At 39.2% G+C, this 25,051-nt stretch overlaps 2 protein-coding genes across 4 annotated transcripts; one reads left to right on the plus strand and one right to left on the minus strand.

Annotated features, from left to right (window-relative positions):
• The first annotated feature begins 581 nt into the window (after positions 1–581).
• Positions 582–17,014, plus strand: LOC100259865 (uncharacterized). Its single transcript, XM_010662192.3, has 10 exons — positions 582–1,333; positions 1,423–1,501; positions 1,622–1,716; positions 6,756–6,860; positions 6,940–7,019; positions 15,126–15,216; positions 15,291–15,398; positions 15,686–15,772; positions 16,248–16,316; positions 16,693–17,014. Exons 1-10 carry the CDS (start codon positions 1,094–1,096, stop codon positions 16,822–16,824), a joined length of 1,086 nt encoding a protein of 361 aa, XP_010660494.1. The 5' UTR covers positions 582–1,093; the 3' UTR covers positions 16,825–17,014.
• A 2,230-nt stretch (positions 17,015–19,244) lies between these two features.
• LOC100247896 (trihelix transcription factor GTL1) lies at positions 19,245–24,575 on the minus strand. Of its 3 annotated transcripts, none has more exons than XM_010662203.3 (3): positions 23,211–24,575; positions 20,169–21,951; positions 19,245–20,060 (listed from the first exon to the last, which is right to left on the minus strand). In XM_010662203.3, the coding sequence occupies exons 1-3, from the start codon at positions 23,618–23,620 to the stop codon at positions 20,049–20,051; spliced, it is 2,205 nt and encodes a 734-aa protein (XP_010660505.1). In that variant the 5' UTR covers positions 23,621–24,575; the 3' UTR covers positions 19,245–20,048. The 3 variants fall into 3 exon arrangements, with proteins under 3 accessions (XP_010660505.1, XP_010660501.1, XP_010660510.1); XM_010662199.3 differs by having other exon boundaries at positions 19,245–20,064; XM_010662208.3 differs by having other exon boundaries at positions 19,245–20,093.
• Positions 24,576–25,051: the final 476 nt, after the last annotated feature.

Raw genomic sequence — 25,051 nt, forward strand, 5'->3', positions numbered from 1 at the left:
GATTCCCGACTAAATCAACATTTATTTGACACGTGCATCCTTCTCAGGGCAACAATTGGCAGTTGCCACGTGGCATCAGTCAACTTTATTTATTATTATCTTTTTAATCTTCATTTCTTTTTCCATGTTTTTTTCTCTCTTTCTTCCGTCTTCATCTTTTGGTTTGGCCACCTCCTCCTTTGATGGGCGTTCAAATGCTTGTTTTTTCTGATTTTTTTGACCCTTAAGAAGAATTTTTTTTAAAAATAATATCTAAATATAAAAATTCGATTCGAACGAGTCACACTCTTATCTTATTTATTCAAAATAACTTTTATCATTATCTCATTAAAAAAATTAAATAAAATAAATAATATGGAATGAGGTAAGTAATACTTAAACTTGTTTATTTAAATTTCAAACTTATTATATTAAGGGTGAAATAAGACGGATTCGAAAAAATTTGTCTTATTATCATTCTTACATTAATATAAAAAATAAATTAAAATATAGATAAATCATATAAAAAAATGTTTTAAAAATAAGATAGTACGGAGCAGTAAGATGCTATTTATGGAATCTCAAACACTCCAGGATGGTACACCCATCCCACCATAAGCCCAACTAAAATCCCCACACTAAACATCTGGCACCTACCGCCCACAGTTGACTCGGCCAAAGGGCTTTTGGTGATCAAATTGGAGAAGCAAATGGGGCATAGGATTATTAGGGCCAGTGTGACCGAATCCAAAAGGTTGCGTTATAGGGAAGCAGTGGGATGGGAATTGGATATTATTGGGGCGTATTGAAAAAAAAAAGAGGGTGATGTGATAAATGCGGGTAGGTTTGGGCCTCTGATTTGGCATATTTATGAATGTTATTATTGATATGGTGCACCTCGTCTGCTGATAGCCAGAGGCCAGGCCCAGGTTATGTTACCGAAAAAACATGGTGCGGAGACCACAGGTGGAGTGGTGATAGAGAGAGATGACGATTGACGCTATTTGCTTTTAGTTTTCGTGGTGGTGGCGGTGGTAGTGGTAGTGGTAGTAGTGGTTCTGCTTCTTCGTTCAGTCAATTCGATCAAGCAATCAATCGGCTGAAGCTGGGAGAGATGGGGGATAGTGCGACGTTAGAGCAATCGGCTGGGAATATCGACGAACAGGTAAGTGGAGTAGTGGAGCAGGCCAAGGAATTGCAGGATGCTGCTTCCTCTCACATCTCCAGAACCTCCGTCGAAGAACAAGCTCTCCGCAAGAGTGCTCTTTCCCTTGATTCCAACATCCACAGACTCCGTTCCTTGATTGATTCTCTTCACCGAAATAAAATTTTGGATCCCAAGTTGGCCGACAAGGTCGCCCCTTTCTTTTGTCTCTCTGATTTTGCTTGAAAATTGGATCCATTGTGTGTATTGTTTGCTGAGATTATTTGGGTTTTCTACAGCTCGACGAAGATTTACAGAGAGCCAGATGTATCCTGGTTGATGGGGATGCGTCTTCTTTTCTTCCTGGCAATGCGCAGGGTGATTTGTTTGATCTGATAGATCTATTAATTCTCTTGATTTTCTTATGGGAAGTGTCTCGTATTCTGTTTGTTTCCGTTGTATTTATTGTTATCATTGTTTGTATGATGTGATGCACAGGTGGGTTTCTGAGAATGTTTCTGGGTCCTATAAATGTGCATGCCACTAGGAAGGACGTTCAGTTGAAAGTTAAAGAGGAGTACAACAGTTACAGAGTACGCTTCTCCTTCCTTAATGCTTCTTCTCAGTTCCCCTCAAATGTTTATTACGTTGTTTTTGGCTCTTCCATTTCAGTCCAATCTGTCCGTTACTTTGGTACTTGTATTCGATGGCCCCTTCAGCCCCCTATTAGCATGTTCAAATTATGGATCACTGACTTATTGTGAGATGTTAAGGCATCGCACCCTTTCATGGAGGGTAAGATCAGAACCACCATGGTGGCAAGAAGGGAAACGTGCCTTTTCTGCATGACTAACTTATTTTCGAGGATTATGGTTGGAACTTATCATACTGAACATTTTTATTGGGAAAATGGTCATGTACAGCTAGTGACTAATCCCAGAGAAATCATATCAACTATTGATGAAACATTCTTTCAGTAGTGATGCAAGAAACTTCTTTTCCAAATGGATGAGACAGATGTTTTATGTATTTTGGTTTATTTTGTAACTGTTCTGTCAACTCACCTTCATATAACTGCAATATTTTTACAGAATCTCGTATCAGGTCTCTGGTTTTCGTCTTAGTTAGATTGATTCTGGCTAATATCATTGGCAATATATCTCTGAATTATCCTGGTCTTCATGTTAAGGGTGGTCTTAGACTTTGATAGAAGGGATTTCAAGTTAAAGCATCCACATGGTACTCTGGCATGGCTCCTCCATACCAAAGTCCTTCTATTCCCGATCTCTCCATTTCAGCCTTTCATTCCCAGTTTCCTAGGAAAAACCGAGTGTTAACTGAAATTTGTTAAAAAAAAAATGGCGTTGGGGATTATCATCTTGGGTATGTTGGCAATCCTAACCATGTTGATGCGGTGTCCCAGCTGGCTAGATTGAATCTTTTGTCTGAGAGCTTTAAGTTTGATAAGACCAATCCCAGCTCGCCTCATGGGGCCCCTATTCTGGGTGCAGTTAGCCAGGGAGACTCAGAGTTCTCCCAGATGAGTGGGTTCCAAATAGAAGGTCTTCCCCCCAGTAAAATGGCTAAAGTTTGTGAGGTCTTAAGCTCCTTGGATATTAAGGTGTATTCAAGACAAAAGAACAGAATTGCCACAGACATTTGAGCTTTGTTGGCGTTGGTTTGGAGGTACAGGGACAGTGAGGTGTTTTTATGAAGATCATAAGCTGGAATATAAGGGGGTTGGGATCTGGGAAAAAGAGGAGGGTGGTTAAGGATTTTTTGCGACTTTAGAATCCCGATGTAGTGATGTTTCAGGAATCAAAAATAGAGGTGTGCGACAGAAGGTTGTAGGTAGTGTCTGGTCAGTTAGGAATAAGGAGTGGGCTATTCTCCCGGTGTGCGGGGCTTCAGGAGGGATTTTGATCATTTGAGACTCAAAGAAAATGAGCAGTGAGGAGGTGGTAATATGATCTTTTTCTGTCTCAGTCAAATTCGTGTTAGATGGAAGCAAACCATTGTGGTTGTCCGCAGTTTATGGGCCAAACAACCCCTCAATTAGGAAGGATTTTTGGGTGGAGCTGTTAGACCTTTTGGCCTTACTTTTCCTTCATGGTGTGTGGGAGGTTACTTCAATGTTATAAGGAGAAGATCAGAAAAACTGGGTGGATCTGGATTCACTTCCAGCATGAGGGATTTTGATGGTTTTATAAGAGAATGTGAATTACATGATCCCCCATTACGGAATGCCTCTTTTACTTGGTCAAAGCCTTCAAGAAGTTCTTCTTAGATGGACATCGGATCATTGGCCTATTGTCTTGGATACCAATCCATTCAAGTGGGGCCCAACACCTTTTAGGTTCGAGAATATGTGGTTGCAACATCATAGTTTCAAATAGTGCTTTAGCAGTTGGTGGAGAGAATTTGTAGAAAATGGTTAGGAAGGTCACAAGTTCATGAGGAAGTTACAATTTGTTAAGGCAAAATTGAAATATTGGAATAAGAATACTTTTGGAATGCTTAAGGAAAGGGAAAAAACCATCTTGGATGAAATAGCTAACATTGATGCCAATGAACAAGAAGGGGTTCTCTTTTCTGATCTTGCTACTCAAAGAGTTGTAAGAAAAGGGAGTTAGAGGAAATAATTTTGAGGGAAGAAATTCATTGGAGACAAAAAGCTAAGGTAAAATGGGTTAAGGACGGGGATTGCAACTCAAAGTTGTTTCACAAAGTGGCTAATGGGAGACGATACAGGAATTTCATCGAATTCTTGGAGAATGAAAGAGGTTTGGTGTTGGATAATTCTGAGAGCATCATAGAAGAGATATTACTTTATTTCAAAAAGCTCTACTCGAGTCCTCTTGGTGAGTCTTGGAGAGTAGAAGGTATTGATTGGTCCCCTATATCAGAAAAGAGTGCTTCTAAGCTGGATTCCCCTTTCGCCGAAAAAGAGATCTTTAATGTCTTCTTTCAGTTAGATAGGGATAAGGCGTCGGGGCCTGATGGTTTCACCATAGCAGTGTTTCAGGATTGTTGGGATGTGATCAAGGAAAACTTAGTGAGGGTGTTTGCAGAGTTTCACAATAGCGGGATTATTAATCAAAACACCAATGCCTCCTTCATAGTTCTTTTGCCCAAAAAGAGTCAGTCAAAGAAGATTTCGGATTTTAGACCTATCAGTTTGATCACTTGTCTCTATAAGGTAATAACAAAACTCTTGTCAAGGTGTCTAAGAGAAGTACTACATGAGACCATCCACTCCACTCAAGGTGTTTTTGTTCAAGGGAGACAAATTCTGGATGCAGTTCTTATAGCCAATGAGATTGTGGACGAGAAAAGGCGATTAGGGGAGGAGGGAGTTGTATTCAAGATAGACTTTGAAATGGCTTATGACCATGTGAAATGGGATTTTTTGGATCATGTGTTGGAGAAGAAGGGATGTAGTTCAAAATGGAGGAGTTGGATGAGAGGTTGTCTGTCGTCGGTCTCTTATGCTATTCTAGTGAATGGTAATGCTAAAGGGTGGGTCAAGGCATCTAGAGGTTTAAAACAGGTGACCCTTTATCCCATTTCCTGTTCACTATTGTTGCAGATGTGTTGAGTAGAATGTTGTTGAAAGCTGAGGAAAGAAGTTTGTTGGAGGGCTTCAGGGTAGATAGATGTAAGGTGTCCCATCTGCAATTCGCAGACGATACCATCCTCTTTGCTAACTCTAGTGAGGAAGAACTGCAAACTTTTAAGAGTTTGTTGTTAGTGTTTGGTCAAATTTCTGGGCTTAAGGTCAATCTTGACAAGAGTAATCTTTTTGGCATCAACCTTGATCAGAATCATCTCTCTAGGTTAGCCTTGATGCTTGACTGCAAGGCTTCAGATTGGCCTATACTTTATCTGGGTCTTTTTTTGGGAGGGAATCCAACTGCTTGTGGATTCTGGGATCCAGTGATTGAGAGAATCTCTAGGAGATTAGACAGATGACAAAAGGCTTACTTATCTTTAGGTGGTATGATAACTCTCCTACACTTTTTCCTTTCCCATATCCCTAGCTACTTCCTTTCTCTGTTTAAGATTCCAGCTTCAATGGCTGCAAAAGTCAAGAGGATGCAAAGGGACTTTCTTTGGTCAGGGGTTAGGGAAGGCAAAAGAGATCATCTTGTTAGGTGGGATGCAGTGTGCAAGCCGAGGGTAAAAGGGGGTTTGGGGATTGGGAAGATTCTATAAGGAATCGTGTTCTTTTAGGGAAATGGTTGTAGAGGTTTCCTAGGGAGAGTACAACTCTATGGCATCAGGTCATTCTTAGCATCTACGGGACACACTCAAATGGTTGGGATGCCAATACTCTAGTTAGATGGTCACATCGCTGTCTTTGGAAGGCCATTGCACAAGTCTTTCAGGATTTTTTTAAGTATACTCTGTTTATCGTAGGAGATGGGGAAAGAATTCGCTTTTGGGAAGATTTGTGGTGGGGGTACCAGATCTTTAAAGACCAATATCCAAGACTATTTAGAGTAGTAATGGATAAAAATATTCCTATATCTTCAATTCTCGGTTCGATTCGCCCTTTCTCATGGAACTTTAATTTCCGTTGTAATCTAATCGATTCTAAGATAAAAAATCTAGAAAGCTTCATGCACTCTCTTGATTGTATGAATTTATCCACTTCCACTTCAGACGCGAGATCTTGGTCCTTATTGTCTTCAGGATTGTTTACAGTCAAGTCTTTCTTTACAACCTTGTCCCAAATGCCTGATTCATCTCCATTTTTCCCCACTAAGTTTGTATGGAAATCTCAAGTCTCTTTCAAAGTTAAGGCCTTTGTCTGGTTTGTGGCACACAAGAAGGTAAATACCAATGAGTTGCTACAATTGAGGAGACCCCATAAAGCTCTTAGTCCTAACATTTGTAAGTTGTGTATGGAGTAAGGAGAATCAATAGATCATCTTTTCCTTCATTGTTCTGTGACATTAGGGTTGTGGCACAGACTTTTTCAGCTAGCCAAGATGGATTGAGTTCCTCCAAAAAGCATTTTAGACATGATGTTCATCAATTATAAAGGTTTTGGCAAGTCCAAGAGAGGGGTAGTTCTGTGGCAAAACGCGTGCATAGCTTTAATTTGAGTTGTGTGGCGGGAAAGAAATGCTAGGATATTTGAAGACAAAGCTAGGAATTCAGAGAATCTTTGGGACTCCATTCATTTCCTTGCTTCCTTTTGGGCTTTTTGTTCCGCGGGTTTTAAGGGCATCCCTCTTAACGTATTACAACTTGATTGGCTAGCAGTGTGTAGTTCCAATGGGACGGTCTAGTGTATTGTTATTTTTTTGTGTTGTTTAGTTTTACTTTTGGCGGGAGGATTCCTCATCCTCCTTTTGTACTTCTTTTTCTATCGATATATTCACACGTGGTTTCCTATCAAAAAAAAAAAAATAATGCTTCTTCTTTTTCTTCCTCTTCAAAGGTGAATCTTGGGATGTTTCTCCTGTTGGTTGATTACTATTGAACTTCTGTTTTATAACTTTTATGCATTTTCTGTTGAACTTCTATTTTATTACTTTTATGCTTTTTCTGTGTGCTTGAAAGATTGTTATGAAGTGAAATAAGTTATTGAACTCTCAGTCACGATAGTATCTCTTTCAATCAGGATAGAACTGCCTTGCTGTTTCTTCTTTTTCCATCAACACTACTTATTCTAAGATCTTGGATATGGGATGGTTGCTTGCCAACGTTTCCAGTTCAGCTGTACCAGGTATCCCCTATTAGATCTCGCAACCCAATTATGTGTTCAAAACTCGTGTGAATTGAATGTTGAGTGTTTGCTTTGGCAGGCATGGCTGTTGTTCCTTTACACAGGTTTAGCTTTGCGAGAGAACATCTTAAGAGTGAATGGAAGTGATATTCGTCCATGGTAATTACATGTGATCTTGTGCCGTTGAATTTTGTTGAGTGCTTAACTTACTGTTTTCTATACTTATTGACTGTTATTTATTAATCTGCTTAGGGGACATGTTTCTTCTACTTTTGTCCATGTTCGTGGAAGTGTTTGACCATTATGATACTAAGGATTTAGCTTGATTACTATCCCTTCAACATTGAATCTGTAGCTAAGAATTATCAAAGTGCAGATTTAAATAATGACTCCGGGCCTAGGTGAAAGCAGAAACCTAAAGTTAGATGCTATCTTACATGATAAACATCTGTTAGTCTGTTAGTGAGAACTCTCCCTATCCTTGTGAGCTGTTCAATTATCAAATCTTTGCCTACGACGCCACCTGCACAAAGAAGCCATATTTGAAAGGTCCAGAGAACCTAAAATCTCCTTCCCTATAAATTTAAACAATATTTTGACCTCCTAGTCAGTTGTAAATTTATCATTATTTAAGAACATTCGCCTATTACCCTCCATGATATCAATGGCCTAGGTATAGATGGCTCTCTTGTTTTAGACACATGGTATTCCATTAATTTTTCATTATTAAAGAACAAGGTCTACAGAGAGGGTATCCAAAAAAGGGGACAGGAAATCTTTATCCAAAAAAAAAAAGACAAAAAGATAAGAATTTCACTTTGCATAGGAAACTAATATGTGAAATGGAAAGAGAGATTGGATAATTTGTAGGAGGAACCAGAGTAAAAAAATTAAATACTATTGGGAAACAAAAATGGATTTACATGGGGAAGTGGTCTGAGGGAAAGCAGAATAAGAAAATGAGTGAATGGATAATTTTAAATGTATTGCCATTTAGAATTAAAGTGTGAATTTGTTATTTACAATTATTTATTTAACTACTTTTCTTCTTCTTCTTCTTCTTCTTCTTCTTCTTTGTGCAGATTTATTAAATAAACAACTGAATAACTTTAACCAAACCTTTGTGACATTGCTGCTCAAGAAGGCTTTTAGGATAAGATTTGTTTGTTTTTTTCAAGTCTAAAGATGTTTGAGATCTGATGATGGAATGTCTCAAGGCAATATTTATCTTGGTAGAAAGAGTCACTTTCATTAAAATGGCCCTCCCTGGATCGTCGGTTTTTTCATGTCTCATTGTGGCAGCATTCTAATGAGAGGGGTGTTTGGAATCCTAACTTCCCGATGCCTTTAAGTGATTGGGAGATTGTTATTGTGGAGTGCTTTTTGGCAAGACTTCAAGATAAGGTGGTAGTTGAGGGTAGAGAGGAATGTGATAAGGTCTTGGGTGGAAACAAAGAGTGGAACCTTCTCTATTAAATCACTTTATGCTAGCCTAGAGGTAGGAAGTGTAGTGTAGTTCCCAACTAGTGTTGTGTGGAATGCGTGGGTTCCACCTAAGGTGAGCTTTTTGCGTGGGAGGCAACTTGGGGGAAAGTTTTGACTCTTGACTAGCTTCAAAGGAGGGGGTGGTCTTTGGCCAATTGTTGTTTCCTATGTCAAGCACATGAGGAGTTAATTGACCACATCCTTTTGCATTATGATAAGGCGAGAGTATTGTGAGAGCTATTGTTCTCTCTTTTCAAAGTTTATTGGGTGATGCGGTTCACTGTTAGAGAGATTCTGTTAGGTTGACATGGTTCCTTTGTTGAAAGAAAGTGGCAGAAAGTCTGGAAGGCAACTCCCTTATGCCTTTTCTAGACAATTTGGAAAGAGAGAAATGGAAGATCTTTTGAGAATATGGAACTCTTTGTCCAAATGCTGAAATTTTTGTTTTTGTATAACTTGTTAACATGGACCAAACTGTTTATCAGTGAAAGATTGATATTCATAGTTGATTTCATTGATTGGTTGGGGTTGGCTTGAGGGAGGGAGCAATTTTTTGTTTTCTCTTCCTTTTTTTTGGTGCTTTTTGGTAGCTATTGTATACATTGTGTGTACTTTGGTGGGTCCTTTTTGGCTTTTTTCAATACTAATGTCATTTACTGATTAAAAAAAAAAATGTCTCATTGTGCCTTCCTCTGTTGATCTTGAGCATGTTTGCTTTGCTAAGGAAGTGTTATCTAGTTAAGTGGGTAGACATATACACGCCTAAAAAGGAGATAGGTTTGGGAATCAGAAATTTTCCAAATGAAGCCTTGTTAGGGAAGTTGTGTTGAGGATCCATGGTGACATTGGATTTGAAGGAAAGGTGTGGTGGATAAGTTTGGGGAATGAGGGGGTTGGTGTTGCAAAGAGGGTAGGGGGTGATGGGGCTCAAGGATCTAGAAAGTTATAAAAGAAGTGTTGGGATGTTTTCCCTGATTAGACTTGTTTTTATGTGACAACTGTCTCAACACAGACTCTGGTGTGACATCTGGTGTGAGGAGAGTGCTTCAAGGGATCATTTCTTGGATTTCTTTGTGTTGGTAGTTGGCCTGAAAAGCTCTTATTGTAGGTTATGTGGAGGAAGTTTGATTGGTTCTCTGTTTGGGAGTTTGAGCAGATGCAAAGTTTCAACTTTTTTGTATCCATGGATGTATTATCAGAATGAATTAAGAAGATGCTTTAGCTTGGAAGTGCTGAAAAGGTTTGTTTTCATTTAAATCATTTTACATGGCACTTCATCGGAGATCTTCCCCACTCATTTCCATCCTTGATGTTGTGGGCTCCCTGTGCCTAGGCTGGTTCTCTCAGCCCCCCCACCCAGCAAAAAGAAACTGTTTTGGAAAGATTCTCATCATTGACCAATCAATAAGGAGAACAATCTTGTTAATTGGTGTTGCTTATGTAACACAATGTTTGATTGGAAAATAACACTCCACTTCTCCTTTGTTTGATGGCTTGAAGGTTATGGTTGTTATTGTTGTCCATCTTTGAAATATTATGAGTGCTACCTTTTTCTCATAAGGAGCCTTTTACAGGGTAGCAAGGTAGTTATAGAGAGGAGGAGAAGGCAAAGTTTGGAAGACATTTAGTGCATGAGGAACATAATGAGATAACCTTGTTTTTTTTTTTATTATTATTATTTTTATTTTTATTTTTATTTTTTTTAATGATAACATAATGAGAGAACTTTTTGAAGGTTGTAACTAGAGTTACATGTAAATCTTTGTCTCCATGATCTTGAGATTTGCTTGTGGAAGGGAGTTTGTCTTTTCTAGCTTTCATTGGTACAATGTGTTGTTTGTTTTGGCTGTAGTTTTGGGATCATTCTCTCTTATTTCATTTTTGGTGTTTCATGTTTACTTCCAATGCACCAAGGTTTGCCCCTCATGTTGCTTTTAATATATGCTCATAGATGTATGCATCATGTTGAGTTACCAACTTTCCTAAAAGCTTAAGGCTCAAAATATGTATTATGCTCTAATACCCTCTTCATGTGTGTCCCCAACTCACACACGGAGATAGGCAGACAATTCATAGGATTCAAACTTAAGACCTCAAGTTAACTAGAACTCTAATATCATATTGAGTTACCAATTTTTCTAATAGTTTAAACTGTTAGGATTTAGGCTTACAATGTATCTCATTCTCTAACAGTTGATGATATATTGAGCATGGAGCCTAAATATTTGCTCTTTAAATAAAAAAAATTATCCAAGGCTTCCAAAGTCTTAATATTTATTTTTTTTATTTTTTTGGTGGTTGAGGAGAGGGGTTGGGGTTGGGGTTGGGGTGGTTTGTTTTCACATATTTTCATAGCTCTTTTAATTATTTTGCTAAATTTGCTATTATATATATATATATATATATATATATATATATATATATATATATATATATATTTTTTTTTTTTTTTTTTTATTTTGAGGAAAATTTGGCATTATTTATATACGTTTTGGTGGTTTGTTTTAGCTAAGCAAGTTGCAATTTGATTTAACTTGTCTAGAGAGGTTATATATATCATGATAATCAAGAATAATAGTTCTAGAAAGGAATAGTACCATTTATTTTGACAATTATTTTAGGATCTTATTCAAAATGAAAACTTTACCTACCATAGCTCCAAGTTTTGGTGAGAAATGGAAATCTCTGAGAGTGCATTGTTACTCCGCCTCCACCCTATCTATGGATACTTTTGCTTAGATGGAAAAGCAACACTTTCTAGTATTTGGTACTTGGACTATGGCCTTTGGAAGAAAACTTCTTTTGTGGGTACAAAGACTAATTTTGAGAGGTTGAAACAGTTGCTAAACCAGTAGAAGAATTTCAATACAAACTCATCTTTGAATTCTAGTTCTTGTTTTGTGGGTGCAAAGACTTCAATTCCTTTCCAAAATAACTCCCAACACTTGGATCATTGATTCAAATGCTTCAGACCATATGACTAGTATGCCTAAATTTTTTTCTAGTTACGTACCTTATTCAAAAAAACAAAAAATCAGGGTAGTTGATGGATCATTCTCCTCATCTACTGGTTAAGGATATGTATGCATCTCACCCACCTTAAACTTACACTTTGGCCTTCATGTCCTAAATTTAATTTCCAATATCTTGTCTATTAGGAAAATGATAAAAGATTTGAATTGTTTTATTGAGTTCGCTCCTGCTGATTGTTATTTTCAAGATCGTTTGGGGAAGACGATTGGACATGATAAGCTAGAAGATGAACTTTAGTACTTGGAGACCAATTGGAGAAGTGGAGAAGAAGAGTCTCAATGCTTGGTTTCAACCCACAAAACCAATTTGGACCATATTCTTTCTTTGGCATGATTTTTTAGAATATCCCTCATTCCCTTTGTTAAAAAAATTGTTTCCTTCCTTGTTTGAGAAAATAGATGTTAGCAATTTCCATTGTGAGTCATGTAATCTTGCTAAACATCATTGTGAGAGCTTTCCAATAAAATAAATTCAATTTGTTTCTCTATTTAGTTTAATTCATTCTGATGTTTGGAGCCCATCTCGTGTTATCAATATTTCAAGCACTCGTTGGTTTGTATAGATGACTATGCCAAGACCACTTGGGTTTATCTCATGAAATCCCATTCTGAAGTGTCCTCAATCTTCTCTGTATTTCGCAACTTTGTCAACACTCAATTTGGAACCAAAATTCTACCCTAAAATTTGATAATGACAAGGAATATTACCAATCAAGAATTGATGAATTACTTGAACAATGAAGGTATTGTACATTAGTCAACATGCGTTGATACCCCACAACAAAATAGGGTGGCTGAAAGAAAAAATAGACATCTTCTAGAGGTGGCTCATGCTCTTTATTCCAAATGAAAGTATCAAAACATTACTAGGGTGATGCTATACTGACAACCGCATAACTTATCAATAGAATGCTGACCAAAATTCTAGAAAACCAAGCACCAGTGAAGAAACTCATGATGCTATTTCCCAACTTTGAAGGAGTTGGTGCCTTGCCACCAAAGGCCTTTAAGTGTGTATCTTATGTTCATATCCTTAAACACTTATATGGAAAGTTGGATCCTAGAGTTGTGAAGTGTGTGTTCTTAGGATACTTCTTCTCAAAGAAGGGCTACAAGTAGTATCGCCCTCATATGAGGAAGCATTATGTCATTATGGATGTGACTTTTGTACAGAACCGATCATACTTTAATAGCGCTTGTTTTCAGAGGAAGAATATCTTAGGCTTGGAAGATAGGTGGGATAGGCTGTGGAAGAAGAGTCGAAGAAGGAAAAAGAGGACATTGAGACTGAAAAGAATGATACAACGTCTAATAGCATCGATATAAATAAAGATGATAGGAATAGAATAATTGTTGACCCAAAACTGAGAGATAACTCTAGTAATATTTCTTATAGTCAATTATACAGTGTTTCCCCAAATATAACTTCTGAAAATCCTGTTGAAACTTCTCCCAATCCTCTCACAAATAATGAAACCATGGCGAAGAGACCTAAGATTTCAATATCAATGTGTACTCCAGGAAGAAAAAATCTATTATCACTTCAACTTCAATTGTCAACCTTGAAAAGGGTAATGAAAATAATGATCTAAGTCTAACTTATACTTCAAAAATCCACTCTCATAGTAATTTTCATTTGCCCATTGCTCTTGGAAAAGTGGTTTGAGCTTGCACTCGACATCCCTTGTCTCATTTTGTGTCTATGTAGATAATTTCACTTCTATACCAAGTCTTTCTCTCACAAGTTTTGTCTCAGTGAATTCCCACCTCTATTCAAGAAGCCTTAACCTCAAATACACGGAAAGATGCCATGAATGAGGAGATCATAACATTGGAAAAAAATCAGTCTTAGGAAATAATTGATTTTCAGAAGGAAAGCATCCCATGGGCTACAAATGGATCTTCAACGTGACATAAAAATCTGATGGATCATTTGAAAAATACAAGGCAAGACTTGTCATGAAAGGTTACACTCAAGCCTATGGTAAGGATTATCACAAGATGTTTGCACTAGTGGCAAAGATGAATACCATAGAATTCTTCTATCTTTGGTTGTCATCAAAGACTGGTTTCTACATCAATTTGATGTGAAGAATGCAATCCTTCACAAGGATTTAGAAGAAGAGATTTATGTGGACATACCATTGGGATATGTGGAGAGAGAATAGAGAAAAACAAGGTATGTAGACTGAAAAAATTCCTTTATGGACTGAAATGGTCACACCAAGCATGGCAAACAAGCATTCCATTTCAAAGGATGTGGTCAGGCTCCTTCTTTATGGTTGGCCAACTAAACCATCTATACTAATTGGTGAGGTTTACATGTTCGGTGAATCATGAATGCTAGGTTACGAATGGTAAGGAATCACAAGCGGGTTGGTCATAGATTGGGAGGTATACTAAAGTCAAGGTGACCACACCTTATTCATAAAACTATTCTCAATTAGGACAATTATTACCCTAATTGTGCATGTAGATGATATTATTGTGACAGGTAATGCCAATGAAGACATGTTAGGACTACAAGTCTATCTAGAAGAAGAATTTGAAATCAAAGACCTTGGAAGTCTAAGATACTTTCTAGGAATTGAAATGATCAGATCTCAGCATGGAATTTTTATTTCCTAACAGAAATACACTTATGATCTCCTTCAAGAAATGGGTATGACTAGTAGCAAACAAATTGACACTAAGAGAGGTTGGAAAGCTTATCTACCTATTATACACAAGACCAAATATAGCTAATGCTGTGAGTGTGGTGAGCCAGTTCATACATGTTCTTCTTAAACCACATCTTGAAGTTGCTTACAGAATTGTTAGATACTTGAGAGGAACTCCAAGGAAAGGCCTTTTGTTTTAGAAAGGTGGGGAGCTTAAATTAGAAGCTTATACAAATGTTGACTTTGTTGGCTTCATGACAAACAGAAGATCAACTACCAAGTATTGTACCCTCTCGGGAGGGAATTTGGTAGCAAGAAACAACCAGTGGTGGTTTGTTTTGGTGCAAAGGCAAAGTTAAAGGCAATGATGCAAGGGATATGCGAACTACTGATATTTCTATTAATATCAACATTTTCTTCCTTGGATGTATTGACTTTTTAATTCCAATTCAAATGTTTGTACCAGGAAACCAAGAATTGGATTCTTCAGTTTTTATTTGCTTATCCTTGATGTTCATTTTGCTAGAGTTTCACCATTAACTTATTTCCACAAAATCATGAGATTAATTGGAAAACACAATTTGAGATGGTCCAAGAGACTAACTTTTTCCCACTTTCAAGTATTTGATTTTCTCCCCCATTTGCAAACTGGAGAATACATGGAACATAAGTATGTAGCATTGGATAAGCACAAAAGAAGTGGGATAGTTCATCTTAAGTTTGCTCCATTGGTTCTCCCATCATGGAAGAGGTGTGTAATGGATGTGCAATGATGAATAGAATTCATATCAGTGATGCTGTTGCAGTAGGAGAGATTAGTATTATGTTTTTTAAGATTCTTACTTTGACTGATGCCTTCTCATGATTGCAAAGTTCTAATCTGAATGCCCAATTGCAACCGTGCAAGTTTGAGCACTAATGCGTGCCTGCTTTCTAACTGAAACCCCATTTTTTAAACTGATTTCTCATGATCGCTGAAGTCTTGGCCAACTGACAACAATATGATACTGTTTAAACTTTCATATATTTGGTTAGTTTTATTAGTATCATCTGTCATAGCTTACAAAAAATCCCATATGCTTTCGCAGGTGGATATACCATCACTATTGTGCTATGATTATGGCTCTCGTTAGTCTCACATGGGAAATCAAGGGACAACCAAACTGCGCACAAAAGCAGGTTACTGCATTTCCATTATAAATTGATTAAATTTTTTTATATTTATTTGATAGGACCATTTAAATCTTGTGCAGAGAGGGGTACAACTTTTCCTACAATGGGCTATGATGCAAGGAGTTGCTATGCTACTACAAAATAGATATCAACGCCAGAGACTTTATACTCGCATTGCATTGGGAAAGGTGTCATTTCACAATTATTATCATGCATTTAAAAGCTTATGCATGCCTTCTTTTGGCTTCTTTGGGCATGGTTATTCTTTGTCTTGATTTTTTGGGTGGGAAGGGAGATGGGGGTGCGGGGGCTTGCATGGTAGATAATGCATATGCTAGTTCAACTACTGATCTATGAACCTGCCCTTGCTTGCTGTAACAATGTTTTTTCCCCTCTGAGTGTGAGATTTTCAGGATCCAGAATCCCTAATCTTGGACAAACATGTTTACAATTTACTTTTTATTTTTATTTTCAGGCAAAGAGAATGGATGTTGTTTGGGGAGAAACAGCTGGGGTAGATGGTCAATTATGGCTGTTGTGTCCCATACTTTTCATTTTACAGGTGATTTAAAATAGATCTTGACAATTAATAAATATTTACAGCATAAGATTTCGTTTCTCCCAATTATGAATGTGCGTCTATTATATATGACATATTTTACGTGATTTTATCACATGTTGTTACAATATTAATTAGCAGTTTACAGGAAGCAGTTCCATATAGGTATTGAAGTAGTGCTATCAGACATCAACATGTTCTGAGTTTGTTGGATTCATTTGAAGAAACTATGATCCTTTTTAAAAATACTTTTTGGAAATTGTGCTAAAGGTTTTTGTTAGCTTGCAGTATAGTAATTTGCCTCCTTATTTATACACTTCTGTAGTGTGAGGCTGTAAGCAGACATTTTCATGTCCAGAGGATAGTATTAAAATTAGTTCAAATGAAACTTTCAAGTTTTGCAGAACCTTTGTTCAAGTAATACCACAGGACCTGATTTCACCTATGTTTATGTTTGTTCTTCGGAACTTGGTTTTAGGGTTTTGAAGCATATGTGGGTCTACTGCTGCTTAAGACTGCATTCGTCGGGGTTGTTTCTGAATGGCAGGTAACAAATACATGTGATTTCTTTCTTCACTTTCTATGGCAAGTGTTGGGACGTCATTTGTTTGTTTGGCCCTGGTGCCTAGGCTAGAGCCTGCGCGGCGCCCAGAGTGGCCTCCCCAGGATTCGAACTCGGGACCTTAACCCTGGCAGTTGCCCTCCTGGTACCATCTGCGCTAGGGTTAAGGTCCCGAGTTCGAATCCTAGGGAGGCCACTCTGGGCACCGCGCAGGCTCTAGCCTAGGCACCAGGGCCAAACAAACAAATAACGTCCCAACAGCAAGTCTTCTTACTTTCATTTTACTAGAAACCAATCAACCTGTGTAGCTGCATTTATACTTCAACACTGTTTAATGGCAAGAAACTGATTTTTTTGGCAGGTGGTATTTTGCGGGGTCCTTTTGGTTCTAATGGCAGTTGGGAACTTTGCAAACACAGTACAAACACTCATGGTCAAGTCTAGGTTCAAAGCAAAAATGAAAAGAAGTAAGAGCAAGCAGGAATTGAATTAGGCTGTCCGCAATAATAACTGTTGATCTTTCTACAGCCTCACAGGATGTCAATTTTGGAATGGCTTCATTTTTCTTTTTTCTTTTTTGGGTCTCTTGCAGTCGGCTTGGTTGAAGCCCAAGGAAACGGAAACTTTCTTGTTAAGCTGTTCATTTAAACATACAATGATATGAACGCGCCAGTATTCCCTTCTTCCAAGTCTTAAGATGGCGGTGTCTTTGAAAAGAATCACAAAGAGTAAACCAAGTACCTCTACAGATATAGTATAATGCCCTCAAAGACCCCACATACTTGCAGCGCCTATATGGCCTTGGCATAATGCTCCAGCTACCGTATTTTGTCTTGTATTGGATGCATTAGCGTATGAAATAAACTGGGCGTCATCCAGTGAAGGTTAAAACTGGGCATTATTGAACACATTGGACATGCAAATTGACTTAACAAATACCCTTTTATGGGTACTTCAGCCAAATTTATGAGTAGAATAACTGCTGGTTCCCATCAACTTGATGTTTCATTAACGTAATGAGTATGAAAGTAACATCTTATCTAACGTAAGAGCTAATTATTAAAGGGTCTACTAATAAAAATTTACAAGAAATGAAGCTATAAGTTGGAGGAAAAAAAAAAGGGATACCAAAAGTGCAAAGAAGAAAAAATTATTAAAGGGGCTAATAATGAAAATATTTGTATCAAGGCGAAAGTTAGATCTCGAGAAAGGTATCTTTCAACAGTCCCCTTGCCTTTTTGCACAAAAATGCTACTGGGGCCGTCCTTAAATATTGATGTCCAAACCCTACCACAAAGACCTGTCAAGCTACTCCTCCCCATGTGCTGTACCTATTTATTTATTGGTAAGCTAATAAGAGTTTGAGAGAAGAAGACACAGGGTACAAGAATATATAATACATATCTGTACAGCTACATGCAGATATATGTATATAGATAAAGAATCAAAGCTAATAAAAATGGCAGAGGCGTAATAAAGAAATGGTGAGAGGAGGGGAAAAACAAGTGGAGGGAAATAAGGTAGAAAGCACATGGTAGGGCAGATCCATGTAAGTGGATTGTTGGGAGATCGAAACCCACACATTGCCACATCCCACAATTGCTAGTTGGCAAAGGTGATGTAAGTGGAATAATGGGCATCCATTTTTGTATTGCGTAACCCACATTTCTACATGCAAAGCCATTATTACATTGGCGGTGGAGTTTTCTTTCTTTTATTTTATTTGTCATTCCATCCTTTGTTTATTATTATTACTACTATAACTATTATTATTAGCTTGTAAATCAGATTAATAATGAATCTAAACTCACAACCCAGTACCCTTTCTTTGGGTGATTAACATGGAGGGACAAGTGCTTAGTTTCCCTTTTTGTTCCATGAAGTTGGACCACTGCTGTAAGATTCCCAACTTCATTTATACCTCACATGTTCAGGCATACGGGACGGCAGAGAGAGAGAGAGAGAGAGAGAGAGAGAGAACCCCAAACCAGTCCTAGTAGGGTGCATGAGATGTGGGGTACCCTTGTGTTTCATCCATCTCCATGAATTGAACCCAGGTACATGCCCACCACCACCACCACCACCTCCACCACCAAAACCATTGTGGGATTGTTGTCTGCTACCCCCATCTCTTTATTTACATTTTACAACTTTCTCTCTTTCTCTCTTTCTCCCTTTTCCCTTTTTAATTGAAATGAAATGAGAATTTATAGACCCACAACCACCTCCTGTACTCCACTAAGTTGCTTCATTTTGAAAGACGAGCAGTTCAAGTTATAAGTTTGTAAGAATACTCAAGAAAGTGTGTAAATTTCATAAGCTGGATTTAGGTTTAAAATTTTGATGGGGCCATCCACAGTTGAGACCCAATACTGTGCAATACTATCACGTACACAAAGAGATCTGGAGATGGGAATTAATTCCCTGTAATAATATGCCTGAAACAGCATTGGCCACATACTCCTTTAAACACAATTATCCATTTGTGAAAATTTTTCATGGGCAAAAAATTTAAATACCGACAATAATGGGTCATTAATGTACAAAGTTGGAAGCTAAAACTTGGATTATGGAAGATAGGATAAGACAGAATCATGGTGACGTGGAGAGCAGGCCCCAGGAGGCAGAGACAGAGACCCACCGCAGTCATTCAAAAATTTATCAAATGTGAAATTTTTTATAATAATTCAATTCACCGTGTTCACATCACCCCCCTTTGTCCCCACTCGACTCCCCCCACTGCTCTTCTGCTGCCCATTAAGCTTAAACTTTGTAAACAATAATAAAATGAACTGACAACATACATAACAAAGAACCCACTCCAGTCCCCAGTAATGGCAACTTGAAAGAAGGATGAAAACAACGTATAAGAGAAAAAGAGATGGATCATCAGCTGGAACCATTCAAAGATAATGAACTAAAAGAACAACTCAGTTGCTTTTCATTCATTCATTCAAATCAATAAAGCGAAGGAAGAAAGCTAAACAAATTCTTATCAACTAGTACCAGCAATCTTCCATTCGCTTTTTTATCATCTTGGATTCTTTGTTTGTATCTGTCTTCTGTCTCTCCTTTGCTAATGCTAATGCTGATGCTGATGCTGATGCTGCTACTGCTGCTTCTTTCTTCTGGGCAAAAGCTTATTTCCTTTTTTTTCTTAATCCAATCCCTTCCGTCTTACCTTCAAACGGCTCTTTATTCACCAACAAATCAATAAAATAGGATGTCACTGCCATCTTAATAAAGCTATTCCACAGAGAGAAGATGACCATGATGGCGGATGATGACGATGACAAGAATAACAACGACCATGGTGATTACACAACAAAATTAAGAAAAGAAAAAAAAAAGGGGGGGGGAAATAAAGAATAATGAAGAATTAAGGTTATCAGGCTTTGGAACTCAGATGTTAGGCATCTCCTTGATCTTCTGAACATAGGTATATATGGTACAATTTGCAGGCGAAGAACCCAACTAACCGCCACCGAGACTATTGAACCACAGCCAGGAAGGAGGGTGTCCCGTTTCCTCCCCCGTTAGAGGAGCCCGCGTTCTGCCTTTGGAACTCTATCTTAAAACCCATTTTCCTCTCTTCTTCTGATTCTTCAACTTCATCATCATCTTCACCCTCTTCCTCTTGATCCAGATTATCGCTGTCAAGCTCCTCGACATTGTCATAATCGTCCACTATCACCTGTTGTCTTCCTTGTTGGTCCTTCACAATGTCTTCTGGCTTCAATACAAAATCAAGAATCAGCCCTTCTATGGGCATCACATAAGTGACTATATTCTCATGGAAACATTCATTTCTTTAAGAGATGAGAGTAGCAAATTTACCTTCTTAGCTCCTCCCCCAGGAGTGCTGCTTCCTTCTCCAAAGAGGCTCCCTGGCAGACCTCCATTGTTTGTTTGTTCATCGCTGCTACCTCCATTTTTGTTTTCTGATTCAGTAGCCTGTGAGGTGGTTATTGGTGGTGGCATGATCGCTGGAACATCACCTCTATCCTGAGAATATGGAGTTGGAATTGGATCCAATTTTGCGCTCTCATGTTGAGGCGGCGGCTGCTGCTGCTGCTGCTCTTCTGGCCTATTGGGGTTAACATAAGTACTGCCACCACTGCCACCACTGCCACTAGTGCTTCCCAGTAGCTTTTTCCTGTAGAGTGCATCTAGTTGATGAAAGTAAGGGCAAGTCTTGGCATCCTCGGGGCGTTTCTTGTTGCTTTCCTTCACCTTCTTGAAGTACTTATTGATATTCTCCCATTTTTCCTTGCATCTCTTGGCACTCCTTTTGTACCCCATCTGTTGCATTCCTGCTGAGATTTCTTCCCAAAGAGGACCCTTTGGTCCTGCCTCTTGGTACCTGGAGTCCAGTCCGCTCCTCAAGTTTATTAATGCAAGAACTTCCGTTTTGGGCCACCTCGATGAGCTCGACTCTAAGCTCCCACCACCACTACTGATGTCCTGGGGTGGTACCTGTTGTTCTGGTATAGCCATCACTACTTCTGAGGAAATGGGTGGTTGATGCCTCACCACTTGAGTACTTTGAGATTGGTGGTGATGGTGAAGGTGCTGTTGTTGATGATGATGATGATGATGTTGGTGTTGTTGTTGTTGTTGTGGTTGTGGTTGTGGTTGATGGTGGTGATGGTGTTGTGTTGGTGGTGCTGGAGGTGGGACAGGTGCCGGTGGGGCTGGCGGCGGAACTGCTGGAATGGTTACCGGCGGTGGTAATTGGATGGTCTGACCGGTGATTTTCTGTAGAAAAGCGATGATGGCCGCATCCCTAGAGGCAGAGAGAGCCCGCTCCTGCGCCATGAGATCATGCTCGCGGGACAGTCTGGCCATCTCCTGTCTCTTCCAAGCCTCTTCTCTGATCATCCTGTCTTGTTCTCTCTTCTCTATGGTCTCTAGAAACCTTTGCTGCATCACCTCCTGCTTCTCCATCACCTGTTTCATTAGACTTTCGAAGAAATCCATCATCCGACGGCTATTGCTACTCCCTCTCGATGAACCCCTTTTCCGTTTACGGAGGAAGCGACTGCTATCTGCGTTGGACGGCTCCCCTTGCAATATATCTTCATCCTCCTGCTCGTCATCATCCGAACCAGAAGAAGAGGAAGACGTATTAGATGAGAAGCTGATCCCTAGAGCAGTGTGTGTCGGTGCAGCAGCCGGGGCAGTAGCGGCAGCGGATCCAGAAGGGGCGGTAATCATTCCGGAGCTCAGATCAGGAGGAAACATCGGGGAGGCACCCATAGTAGAAGGGCTTGCAGAGGGAATCCTAACAGATGAAACTGGCATAGGGTTGCTGGTGCCGATCCCGATAGAGATAGGAGCGACAATCAAGTTGGTAGCAGGTGAGACTGTGTTTGTATTCGGGAAAGTAGTAGTATTGGTGGTGGTGGCGATGACGGCTGTCAAAGGCGTTGCCGGAGCAGCTGACACGTTGCTGGTAGCGGTGCTGTGTAGAGCCTCAAGCTGACTGAAAAACCTGTAGCTTTTTCCATCTTGCCTACCAGCCCGCCCTTCCTTTGTTCTTTTGTAGTATTTGTGAACGTTTTCAAACTTCTCCTTACACTTCTTGGCACTTCTCGAGTATCCCAGCTCTGCTAGTTTCCTGCAATGCCACCATTCCCACTCTCAATTCTTCTCATAGCATCACCAAATCTAATTTTAGATCATCAATTATAAACCTGATCTATACTTCAATCTTTTCTTCACTCTCTCCCAACTTCCATACCAATATCTATATCCTTTTAGATCCAAGAAAATAAAGCAGGAGAGAGACATGGTGATGGGGCTCTCTCTCTCTTTTTTGTTTATAAAAAGAAAAATATAGGGAGGAGGAGGAAGATAGAAAAATATCTCTCGGGATTTTCAGCTTTCCGATGAAACTAAATGCCTTTTTTTTACCTTTTATTTTTTAAAATTCAATTAAAAATAAAAACAAAAACATAGTGGAGGAGGAGGCACATGGGGATTGGCTAGGGAACTCATGCAGTGGATCTGGGCCATTCTGAATCGGTAGAGAGAAAGGAAGGAACAAAAAAAAAAGATGCCTAAACTCGTGAGTCGTGATGGAAAGAGATAGAAGCCATGTGCGTTAGTGTGCAGAGGGAGATAGAGAGAGAGAGAGAGAGAAAAGGAGAGATCTTAAGAAGAAGAAGAAGAAGAAGAAGAAGAATACAAGTGAGCCTATCGCAAGTCCACCACCAGTTAGACCTGAGAACAAAGTGTCTAAAAATCCGTAGTACGAGCCACGAGGGTCCAGATCGTTATGGAATGTGAGAAGCCTTCCATTTCTCTCTCCTTTTCTCTCTCTCTCTCATATTCTACTATTATTTATAATTACAATAATGATGATCGGAACTGAAACCCAAGACACCCAACCCGTACTGAAATTTTACTTGTCTAGGATTCCGTTTTTATGTTTTTTTTTTCCCTCTCTCTTGCTCTCTGATTGTGCGCCACCACATACACATAGATCTGTGATTTTCTTTCTTTCAGAATAAGAAAAAGAAAAAGTAATAATAGAAGGGAAGAGATTAAAAGCCAAATGGGAGATGAGAATGGCCAAATTTAGAAATAGAATAGAGGCAGAATCTGGGTGGGAACTGTTTGCAGGTGATGAAAATATGAAAGCAATACAAAAAAGGGAAAATGCAATTGAGAAAGTGGGTGTTGGCAGAACTTGAAGGTTTTCAATGGACTATATAATCATCTCGCCTGCATCTGCATGCTGAGTTTTTAGCAAATTCCTTGGCGACGAATGCCAAGTATCTTGCTTTTGAGTTTTTGTTTGGAGGGGGAGAGATGATTTTTTTTAACAAAAATAATAATTAATTGTGGGGGAAAGGTACGGGAGGAGGAAGGTACCTGGAGACATCTTCCCAGAGAGGGCCTTTGAGGGTGGCGTCACGGAAAGCCACATCCATCTCCGACCTAATCTTGAGAAGGGCTAAAGTCTCTTGACGCGGCCACCTGTTGCCACTTGCAACGCCCCCTCGATCGCCTTCATCCCCGGCGGCGAGAGCATCCTCATCCGGCAATCCACCGCCCACTGGCAAGAACTCATCGAAATTCCCAGCAGACGAATGAGCTGGAGGACGGCTGCTGATGGGGGAGGCCTCTTCTGCCACTGCAAGTGTTGGATCCCCCAATTTCAGCTGCTGCTGCTGCTGGTCGGCACCTCCCAAGACGTGGGTTCTTGTACTAGTGGTAGTGGTAGTCGCAGCGAAGGGAGTCATCTCCGATGACACTCCATATTGAGACCCTCCTTGCTGCATCTTTGTCAGCCAAAACCCTCCTCCTCCTCGCCCTCGCGCTTCCACCTTCTATCCTAGCTACCGCTTTTTCCTTCTTTTCCTTCTTTTTACACTAAAAATAACAATAGTAGCAGTGGGAATGGTGCAGATCATAACATGACATGGGGGATCTTTCCCTAATAAATTCTGTTAACCCCCGGCCCTCTTCACACTCCACTCCCTCCCCTCTCACTCACTCTCTGATGTAGCTGATGGATGCGAGAGTAAGAGAGAGAGAGACAAGAGGGAATTGTAGCTAGGATGAGATGGTAGAATATGGGCAAGGAGGTTGAGAGGGGGAATTGGTGAAAGATGGGGATGTTAAGGGTGAAAAAAGAGAAGACAGACAACTGGAAAGATGGAAGCCCTGGAAAGAGTATTCCTACGAGTTAGTGCTGGCTTATAAATTTGATTTTTATTCTTTTAATTTATTTATTTTTTCTATTTTCTTTTTGTTTTTCTATTTTCAAAAAGAAAATTAAGAAAAGGAGAGCAGTAAAGAGGCAAGAGAAGACGGAAAGAACAGCATAATCATCATCATCATCAACTGCACTGCAAAAATGACTGAGAGAAAGAAGGAGAGAGAGAGAGATAGCGAGATAGAGGATGGGTGTGTGTGTGAAAGAGGAGAGAGAGAGAGAGAGAGATGGGGATGACGATTATGAGGATGATGATGATTAAGAGAGAGAAGAAAGAGAAATGATAAAACAAACCAGATGCTGTGTTGTCAGCGCCTCACTTTGCAGCTAATAATTGTTAAAACCATCTTACTAACCACGCAAATTTCCAAAATAAAAATAAAAATAAATTTATTCAAATCGCCAGGGATCCCCCACCCCCCCTCTTCCCCAATACACAAATTCACTTCAATCCCACACGTCCATTTTCATGAATTTACCTAACACCCCCCATCACCTCTCCCTCCCTCCCTGTCCCTCTATACGCATAACCGATATTTCCCATAATTTTACAAAAATAAATAAAGAAATTTTCAATTTTGAAATTTGAAAATTGAAAATTGAAAATGAAGACGGAACTTAGAGAGCAGCAGAATCAGAATATCTACGCTCCAACTTAACCTAACCAGAGTTAACTCAACCAGGGGGAGGGGGATGGGGATGCAAATGCAATCTACTTTGGTAACCCAAAATTATTCATAAGAATGGGGATCGCCCTCCAATAAATGACTCGGGTTACAGTATGTGTCGGCCCCATCTGACAGACTTAATAAGTTGCATGTGATTGATATTAGGCCATTAGCAATCCACTTTGTAACTACTCATATCATACCAATCTATAATTAAATATGTAACCATAATTGCATATTTATGTAAATCATAAATTATAAAAATAAAAAAAAAAATCAAAAGGATGGGCAGGCAGCTTTCAGAGTATATGGTCAAGTCAGGAAAA

This window comes from Vitis vinifera, chromosome 2 (assembly GCF_030704535.1).
Source record: "Vitis vinifera cultivar Pinot Noir 40024 chromosome 2, ASM3070453v1".
NCBI classification, from domain to species: Eukaryota; Viridiplantae; Streptophyta; class Magnoliopsida; order Vitales; family Vitaceae; genus Vitis; species Vitis vinifera.

Bases quoted from the DNA above. Each gene is read 5' to 3' on its own strand.
- LOC100259865 (XM_010662192.3), top strand. From the start codon at position 1,094: ATGGGGGATAGTGCGACGTTAGAGCAATCGGCTGGGAATATCGACGAA. The intron at 1,717-6,755 runs GTACGCTTCTCC...TCTTTCAATCAG, and splicing joins AGGAGTACAACAGTTACAGA to GATAGAACTGCCTTGCTGTT. The intron at 15,773-16,247 runs GTGATTTAAAAT...ACTTGGTTTTAG, and splicing joins CCATACTTTTCATTTTACAG to GGTTTTGAAGCATATGTGGG.
- LOC100247896 (XM_010662199.3), bottom strand. From the start codon at position 23,620: ATGCAGCAAGGAGGGTCTCAATATGGAGTGTCATCGGAGATGACTCCC. The intron at 21,952-23,210 runs GTACCTTCCTCC...GTGGCATTGCAG, and splicing joins CTCTGGGAAGATGTCTCCAG to GAAACTAGCAGAGCTGGGAT. The intron at 20,065-20,168 runs GTAAATTTGCTA...TTTGTATTGAAG, and splicing joins CTGGGGGAGGAGCTAAGAAG to CCAGAAGACATTGTGAAGGA.